Source organism: Mesitornis unicolor, unplaced genomic scaffold (genome assembly GCF_000695765.1).
Source record: "Mesitornis unicolor isolate BGI_N332 unplaced genomic scaffold, ASM69576v1 scaffold13500, whole genome shotgun sequence".
Lineage (NCBI taxonomy): Eukaryota > Metazoa > Chordata > Aves > Mesitornithiformes > Mesitornithidae > Mesitornis > Mesitornis unicolor.
Genome location: NW_010160344.1, coordinates 1 through 10,017, shown reverse-complemented (window position 1 = coordinate 10,017; position 10,017 = coordinate 1). Strand labels below are relative to the sequence as shown.

The 10,017-nt window shown below is 36.6% G+C and overlaps 1 protein-coding gene across 1 annotated transcript; it reads right to left on the bottom strand.

The window, feature by feature from the left end:
• Window positions 1–3,446: 3,446 nt before the first annotated feature.
• LOC104544756 (FGFR1 oncogene partner-like) lies at window positions 3,447–9,931 on the bottom strand (the record flags this gene model as incomplete). Its single annotated transcript, XM_010189711.1, has 6 exons — window positions 3,447–3,521; window positions 3,993–4,086; window positions 4,791–4,830; window positions 5,626–5,694; window positions 7,045–7,154; window positions 9,714–9,931. Coding segments are annotated over 6 exons (606 nt in total), but the record flags the coding sequence as incomplete, so codon positions are not given.
• Window positions 9,932–10,017: the final 86 nt, after the last annotated feature.

Genomic DNA, 10,017 nt, shown 5'->3' with positions numbered 1-10,017 from the left:
GACAATGCTAAAACTAGAAGTTCGTTAGTTTTTACCTACAACTCAAGTATCCACAGATGCATTCTTTCTTGAGGAGAAGGCCGAGCTCTCTAGAAAGTATTAAATCAGTGCTAAAAAGCAAAGAAGGAAGTAAAACTCTTCTTCATCGCTGTCACCCAACCACCCTGTCAGTAACAGAAGTGTTTTACATTGTCCCAATAGCTAGATATATTGTCTAAATAAGGACTGTGTTGACAAAACAGTCCAAAGGTCAAAATAATTTTACTACAGTTGAGGAAGACATCACCTATGCAGAAATACTCGATCAGATGTGGTGTGGTTTCTCACTTCACTTAAAAGAAAAAAAAAAGAAAAAAAAAGTAAAAAAAAGGAAAAAAAAAGAGTGGAATACGGTAACTTCATTACAAAAAAAATAAAAAGAGATAGGTATCATCTTTATAATCCATCCTCATTACCACAGCCATATTAATGCCATGGAACTCCTTAGTCCTTAATTTTTTACTTCTGGAAATCACAGAATTTGTTAAGCAAATTACAGTCTGAGTGTTTAACAAAAAAGCCTATTTCTAACCAGATCTAGCTGGTACAGAACTGCACAGAGCAGTCATAAGTGCCCCCCCCCCAGATACTTCCTGCTCTGTTCACAGAGCTGTGTGGGAAAAGGCAGAACCAATAGAGAGGAACATGCAGACAAGACTACTCCCATCTTCTAAGACAGGGCTCTAGTGGTTAGTTCTAAGAGCCAGATGAGGTTGGCTATTCAGCTGCGTATGGTCCTTTAGGGAGAAGACTAATGTAAAATACCAAACAATATGGTTTGAAAGGTACAGCAAAACAAGCATTCAAGGGAGCTTAGCTTGTCAGTCATGTGTAAGTAACACTAACAATGATAAGACAAAATTTTGCCACTCAAGACAGGTTTTTTCCCCTGTGTTGAATCATAAGACATTTGACAACTCAGACCAATACCCAGTATACCTATTCAGTCTGGTCTTAATCAGACTTCAGGATTCACCATGAGGAATTGCAAGATCCTTTGGGCATAGAAGAAACCTGAGCACGCACACATCCCCAGCTGCGGATTGGACTAACTCTGAAAAAAACCACTTTTCAAGAAACCCCCAAAAACACACAGGGCTTCCTGAATTTCCTAAATGTTATTTTTTGATTCAAGAAGTCTCAGAAATATGATTTAGCCAGTACAATAGCTTTATTCTACAATTTAGCCTATTACATACGATTCAGCAAAAGCCCACAGGAAGAAAGGCATGGAGACTTACCACTTTTTGAAATTTCCTTAAATAAGAGCCAAAGTACCTTGGGGGTTAATTTGAGACCTTGTAAGAGAACACTTGGCTGTTAACAAAAGTCATGTTAACACTTGAAATATCTAATTAGTTCTTTATTAAAAGGCCACACTGTCAAATGCAATTAGAAATAATTTAATAAAGTTTTCTCTTCTTCTGGTATGACAAATTGCCACATATCCTACAGCTAACAGGTAACAGAACATCATGTTTTCCCAACACATGTAAAAAAAGCAAATAATGCTGTCTCCTCATTATTCCATACACCTTAAAAATTAATGCAAGAAATCAATTGTTCCCAGGTTTTCAAGTGGAATTTTATTTCCTTCAGACATGCTGTTGCTCTTAAAAATAAAAAAAAAAAATAAAAAAAAAAGGAGCCCAAATGAAACTTTTTGTACATGGTATCTCGAGGCACAGGTTTCCCTAAACTTAAAGGAATTCTTACACAGGATTTATCACATGTCACAATATTGTTGCTATTTTAATCCTATGGCACATTGATTTTTTGGGGTTAAAAAATTCTCCTCTGTGTTCAACTGCTACAATATGGCACAAAGTTAGAAGTTAACACCATGACAAAATATTCTGATGCTTTTTTGCTGGCTATTTTGGGGTGCACATAAATAAAAGGCACAGTTCTTCTCTCTCCTCAAATAATTTCTGTACTGTACAAGCCTAACTTCCCAGCACTGCTCCATGCCCGCTGGCCCAGTGCAAAGAAAGATTTAAGTTAGCATCCAATGCCAGTAGCAGCTCTATAAGCTTAACCAATGGCTTTAGTTTAGCATGCTACTTCCACTGTGGTGACCATTGATGAAAAGTCAACAGTGTTCCTGAAAAAAATTAAAGCCTAAAAAAAATAATAAAACAATTTAAGTTATTTATATTCACTCACATGTGTATTTTCCAAAAGTGTTCACAATGTTTAGAAAGTGCATGTTTTGAAGTTTTGTTTCAGTATTACAAATGTCCATGACCTATATATAACATAGCAGCGCCATGTACAACAGTATCGTTAAAGAACTGTCAACATTTCCATAAGTGACCCTGTTTTGCAAGAGGATGATGAGAATACAAGAATTTGCTCTTAGTCAGAACTCAGCATCTGTAATGTCTTCAGTATGGTATTTCTAAGTATTTGAATTTAATTCTGTACAGCAGTCAGAATCGGCAAAACAGAAGGTTAGTGCTTTTGCTTTCTGGCGCTCATTTTTATGTAACAAGGATTTTCAAGAATGAAAGTGAGCTTACAGCACGTGAGGAGCCCTCAATAATAAAAGCTCCACAGACTATTAACACGCTGTTAAAAATGTAACAAAACCCAGTAAGATTTAGCTCATGATTTATGGATCGTTACAAAATTACTTTTTGTGATATAACAACAGATTACACAGATGAAGTTATAATATATAAAAACAGCTTGGGTCTTAACACCAATAGTCTGACAAACATATTTAAACAAGAATATTCGGAGTTAAGACTAGTGCTATATTTAGCTCCTAAATTTAGCTATATTTAGATCTGAGAGTTTAGACACTCAACTTGATATGCCTTTAAGAAAAAAATTCAACTTTCAGAAGAGTCTGAAAAAAGTCTGAGAAACAGCAGTTTCAAGTAAGTCTGGAGCAATTAGGTATTGTGGCTAGAGTAACCATAAATATGTATTACATGCTGACTTGACAAAACTGTGTTAAATTGAGTGTGAGTTGAACCACTACCTATGACGGTTCTTGCTTTGGTTATCTTTAAAAAAAATTAAAATAAAAAAATCAGACTGTTAGAATAACAGTGCAAGTTCATTATAAAGCCACATGCCTCTCTGCAGATGTTTTCTTATTGACTGGTTTTTATTATGCCCACTGCCAGCAGTGGACATTCTGCTTGGAAAATCCACCTTCTGCTGTGAAAGGTTTGGCTGAACCAAATGAAGAAAATTCTGATATCAGACTCAAATGGGAACAAGTTATTTCCTTTAGTTCTTGTTAAGAGTATTTAAAAGCCTTCTCCACCTACAGTCTTTCTGAAACACAAGGCACAAATAGGGAGTGGACATTCCAGCAAAGAGTGATTGTCTGAAATGAACAGTCCACAGCAGTCTTCCAGTCCAGCACAATGAAACATTTTTACTGTCCAGTTCTATGCCACGTCTTCTAGATAGTCTGCACCATCACTTAACTGAGAAATGGTAAGGTCTTGTGTGATGCCTTCAAGCTAGAAAATAAATAAAATTATAAACTCAGAAATCACAGAAACAGGAAGCATTATTTCTTGTAGTCCTTCATATAGCATCCCACCCTTTTGGCCTCCCACTCTCTCAGTGAGATTTCAACTTCTTTAGGAGGTGCTCGGACAGATTTTGAGACATAGAGGTAAGATATTCCTACGCTTGATACTAAACCAGTCTCAAATACATTTTTCATGTCTAGAACCAGACAGTGAATTGTGCTACCAAACAACTGTTGTGGAGTTTTTGTTTTGCTTTGATTTTTTTAAGCAGTAGTGTTTCTAACTTGGCAGGAACACTAGGTATAAAAATACAGAACATAACAGATGATACAACCTTAATGTGTATTCTAGGAACCTATGATAATGGCACATTCCTTCACAGAAGTTTTTTTAAGAAGTCAAGACAAGATCAGAAGAACAATAAAAAAAAGAACAATAATTTTAAGAGAATCGTACTTTATCACTGGTATTCCACTCTTCTGTTTCCACAGAAATTTCATCTATTTCTTCACCAATACTTATATCACTTTTTTCTGAGCGATGACTAGTACTAAAGAGAAAGAAAACCATAGAAGTAGAAATAAGACTTTTTTTTCTAACATCAAGATATTACATTCACTTTTACTTTATACCTGACATTCAATTTGGATATCTTAGCAAGTTAAATATGAAGTTACTTAAAAACCCATAACAACTAAAGGCTTTCTACCCACATGAGGCCATAATAGACACTGATAAATATTTAGGCCTCAATCCTGCAGTTTACACCAATACCTTCACATCACAAGGATGAAGCTGCTAAATATTTATTACTGACTATCCATGACAGTTTATTTTTTAGTTGAAAATTTCAGCATACACCATATTCATAGTCTAACGTAATTAAAGTGGTAAAACACTGTTAAGTTCATGGCTCAGGGAAAAAACAAACAAACAAACCTTCCACAAAAAAGCAACACACTGTCATCTTAAATTTAGCACCAAGTTTTAAGGAACTCATTACTCCCTACACAAAAGGGATCTGGAGTTTTTGGTTTTGGGTTTTTTTTTGTTTGTTTTGGGTTTGTTTTTTTTTTTAAATTAGTAATCATATGTATTAAAACAGCAAATGGAAGTTTAAAGGAATTCAGAGATACTGACAGACTTCACCAATAGTGACTAACTGAAATATTACGAAATAATTCAAATATGCCAGGCAATATGCTCATAATGCATTAAAAATAGTACACTACTGCAATGTCATTCTTCTCTTACCTGTTGAAGTCATCACCATACTCATCATCATCTCCATTTCCTAAATAATTTTTAAAAGGTATTAATCAAACAAGATTTCTCTTTAGGAAATGCAAAAAATAATCTATTTCTGAACCAAAATACTTAAATGGGAGTAGATTAAATTATTCATGGAGATTAGGAGGAGAAACTGAGTTTGTTTGCCATTAATTAATCTCAATCTCCTTTACAAAAACTGTTTTGAAAATGAACATTCATTTTCAGGATGTTCACCACATTGCTGAAGACAAAATTTAATTATCTGGCAGCTCTATTTTGAGAGAGCTGATACTTCTTATATCACAATCTTTGTATTGCTCCTAAAGCTTACAAGGCAACTTTCAAAGGTATGGAGGGCAAGTAAATATGCCACTGAAAACCAGTAAGACTTGTCTGGCTTTTTCTGCAAATACAAACCTCCTCTTCTCTTACAAGCCCAGACAACAAAATTTATCACTTGATATTAACAAATATATGTACAGAATTAATCTAATTTTTGTTGCATGTGTGAAATACTCATCCACATACAAGACACCAGTTTTTACTTTTCTATATTCCATTAGACCAGGTCTTGCTCTTAATTCCAGTAAGTTTCACAGTGGTGTTAAACAGAGTGACAGAAGTAAAATCTGAAGGTTTCCCAGCTCTCTGTGGCAGGTTAGTGTAGACATCAAAGTTAAAGCATGTGAGCCTCCTTAGGAGGCTATTGTAAAGCTATGCTTTTTTCTTACTAAGGTCCTTTTAAGGCTACTGTAAGCTGGGCCAGAACTTAGTTTAAAAAAATATCAGAGCTTACTCTTGTTTAGCAGTTACTTGCCTAATTCTAGCGATCCCAGTTTTGCATTCACCAACCTCAGGTCTTTCAAAACAGAGTTTCTATTCAAATCTATAACAAACCAAAAGCATTTATATCAGAAATTTGACTTGTGACTCTTTAGTAAGATCGCACTTAAACATACTCATCAGTCATTTATAATGAGCCTTCTTTTCACAGAATCATAGAACTGTTTGGGTTAGAAAGCACCTTTAAAGGTCATCAAGTCCAAACCCCCTGCAGGGACACCTTCAACAGAGTCCTGTCCAACCTGACCTTGAATTTTTGCAGTGAAGAGGGATCTACTACCTCTGGGCAACCTGTTCCAGTGACTCACTATTCTCACAGTAAAGAATTTCTTCCTAATATCTAATCTAAAAATTTACCCTCTTTCAGTTTAAAACCATTAGCTCTCATCCTATTACTACTGGCCTTTGTAAAAAGTCCCTCTCCAGCTTTCCTGTAAAACCGCTTCAGGTACTGGAAGGCTGCTATAAGGTCTCTCTGGAGCCTTCTCTCCTCCTGGCTGAACAACCCCAACTCCCTCAGCCTGGCCCCATAGGGAAGGTGCTCTAGTGCTCTGATCATCTTTGTGGCCATCCTCTAGACCTGCTCCAACAGCTCAATGTCCTTCTTACACCAGGGGACCCAGAGCTGGATGCAGTATTCCAGCTGAGGTCTCACCAGAGTAGAGGGGCAGAATCACTCCCCTCAACCTGCTGGCCATGCTTCTTTTGATGCAGACCAGGATACAGTTGGCCTTCTGGACTGTGATCGTACATTGCTGGCTCATGTCCAGCTTTTCATCCACCAGTACTCCCAAGTCCTTCTCCACAGGGCTACTCTTGATCCCTTCATCCCTCAGCCTGTATTGACACTGTGGGTTGCCTTGACCAAGGTACAATAACCTTATATAACTTTTTAGTATAGTATGATACTATTGTATCCAATTTTTAGATCTGAACTCTGCTAACATTTAAAAACATGAGTAGCAAACAGTGATGATCTCCCAGTATTCAGGATCAAGTTTCACAACATAAAACCAAATATCCCTAGAGAACTTGTGCAAATAATGTAAAATAACAATTAAAAAAAGTTAATTTCAGTTAAAAACTGAGCAGTAGAAATTTATACTCCTGAAAACTGCTTTATAAACACACACACACACACACACAAACACACACGGAGTCTAGTTAAGTATTTCATGCTCCAAAACATAAGATGCCCCAGTCATAGCATAATAGATCAAAACCAGTATGCAATCACTCAGTGGAAAAAAAGTATTACTACGAAGCACATTACAACCAGAAGGGGGCCACATAAAGCCTACTTAATCACATTTGCATCTGAACATACAGCTCATTCATTACATTACGGGAAACTTCTACATTCATCAAAACACAAAAACACGTGAAAACTTACTATCAGACTCCTTTAGCGAAGGTGCACCAGTCAGGGAGCCTAACCCACTTTTTAGAGGTGGTGCATCAGAAAGGGATGCTAGACCTCTGGTTTTATTAGCTTCAGTTTTCCTAAAACAAACCAAATAATTATGTAGTCCACAGAACTGTAAAATGTGCATAGTGACATTCTTTTATATTATTCACTAAATTGTCATAAAACTAGAACAGCAACTATTACAGCAAAAAGAGCAAGGGGAAAGGACTATTCATACTGCATTCTCAAAAACAGTAGGCAGTTTACTAGCACAAGTGTCAAGCAAGACATTCAGTAAGAAAGCCACTCTCACCTATGCAAAGACTTCTGCCTGCCTTCTCTCACAAACAGAGCTCCTGCACCTTCATCAGCATCGTTATTTTTATCATGGGGCCTTTCATTATCCCCACATGTAAATGCAGCCAAAAGAAGAAAGATTCAGATATAAATCAATATTTAGTTTGTTTTACAACTAGAAGATATAATGTTTGATGAAACTATTAATCCCAAGAGCATTCAGTTCACAGAATGAAAACCTCTCAGTTACAGCAAGACAGATCTAATCATCATGTGTTAAAGTTCACTGGGCTACTACCTACTTCATTAATATAAAGTGTTGAGTCCAAATACAACTTGCAAGTAAAGGATGAAGAAACACTATTAAAAAGAGATCAAGATTTTCACATTTAGTATTACCAGAACTGTTTGTTACTGTGATTCCATCCCTATTAGCAATGGACAACATTTGACTCATTCACTGTATCTGTATCACTAAAATACCATGTATACATAGTAAAACATCTCAGAATTTTGAACAATAGGTCTGAAACCTAGCGGCAATGAGAGCTTGGATCGTCTCTTACTCTGTCCTTAGTAACTGCTTGCTCCCTTCATCTTGAAAAGATACAGATAGGGACATCTTTACAAATAAATGAGGTGGCATTATGGCTTGGGAGGCACCAATCTGAATTTAGGGCTTGGTTGAGGCCTGTTGAGACCACAGGGGTTAAAAACAATGTAAACTTTTGTATTTTTAGTTTGAGTTAAATGCACCTGTTTTTTAATAGGTTTATGAATGTTAGTTCTTCCACCCTGGATAGCATAAGGTTGGAGGTAATTATCCATGTAATGTATGTAATGGGGAGGGAGTAACATATTAAGGAGAAATAGGTACTGGATGGTCTGGAAAGTCTGTACCCTCTGATTACTTTAGCCAATGGGGAAAAGAGGAGGGTCACATGCAGTCGGGCAGCTAGGATAAAAGGGGGCTGCACCCAGTGGTTATTTTGAGAGGCTCCACTGAGGAATGCCATCTGGTGGACTCTCCCTTCATTCAAGTAAAGTTTTGTTTTGTTTTGATTTTTTTTGGTTGGTTTGTTTTGGGGTTCGTTTTGTTTGGGTTTTTTTGACTCCTCTGTCTCCTTTTGTGAACATTCACCTCTGTCAGCAGGATTTGCTCTATTGCACCCCTCTTACAGGAACTGGGAAAGCTCCCACAAGGAATTTAGCTTTTCATAAAACAAGCAATGCTGGCACCTCTACTACTTACTCGTCTCTTGGGACTCAGGCACACCAGCACAACGTACCACAAAGGGATTTCACTTGAAGAATAATGTTCTTTGTTCTCCTCAGGAGGAGGTGCCAGGTGGGTAGAAGCAAAAGACTCAGCAGAGACAGCTCAGTTACAACTAAGTTGCTAACTCATTTATTATTAATATTCTCAGAAAACCTTACTATGGAACATTACTGTAATATCTACATCACAATAACATTTTGAGGTACAAATTACTACTTGGTGGACTGTGACTCTACTGCAGACACATAATTTGTAAATAATTTTCTTCTCCAAGTTTTTCTACCAGGAAAAGAATCCTTATCTTACTGGATAATTAAGAATATTTTTCTTGGATAGTCTTTTCAAAGAAGTCCAGTTTACCTAATTTCAAAGTGAATTTCCTTTCTTACTGTTTGAGTGTTTTCATATCACAAGAAATCGGTAAATATTGTTATTATCCAGAAGTTTTTTTCCAGCCTTTTCTACTTTTCCCAATTTATCATTTAAACCTGTTTTATGGCAACACAAACACCTGCTATGATGGTCAGACTTTGGTTAAAGGCAAATTAAATTAGCTCTTGAGTAAGGAGAAGTGCACTCCACACACAAAAGGTGCTGCAACGTGAAGAGAAAACTCTCAGCCGTGAAGAAATTTTTCTTATCCTCAGTTTATGGAAACAGTTTACACATTCACTGTATTTTTTTGTACTCCTTACAAAGCCATACAGATATCTAAAGCACCATCTCTGTCATTGGCCACTTCCTTTAGTACTGATCACCACTGCCAAGAAGAAACACTGTGCCTCATTTGTGCTCATTCCACTAAAGAATGGGGGATTATATAGTCTAACTGATGCACCTTAAAGTGGTACAGGTTTTTCCACTCATGGTACAGCCAAGAGATTCCAGATGACAATGTGCATTTCAAAGAAGAAAATCATAAAATCATAGAAATGCATATTTCAGAATGTTTCAGAACATATCTAAACACTAATATTTACAAAATGCAAACAATAAAACATCAGCTAGCTCTCAAAGGTCTGCAAGCATACCAAGTACAAAAGAAACCTGTATTAAATATAATATCCCCATTACTTACCAACCGTAAGTTCTTTCTGGTTTGGGTATAGGATCATCAAAAAAAGAATCCTCCTCTACATCATCTTCATCCACACCTGGATCGCTTTTTTCTTTGGTATTTAAGTCTTTGTTTTCTAGTTGAGGATCTAGTTTTGTTTCATTAGGCAGAAAATCAATGCTTCTTTTGCTGGCTTCCCCTGATGAGATACTTGTATGACTTTGAGTGGTTTCAGTAGCCTTGAAAGATAAAGAAAAAAGCCCTTACTGAAAGGCTTATGATACTCTAAGTTGTGTGACGACACCAAGCTGGGAGGAGTGGCTGA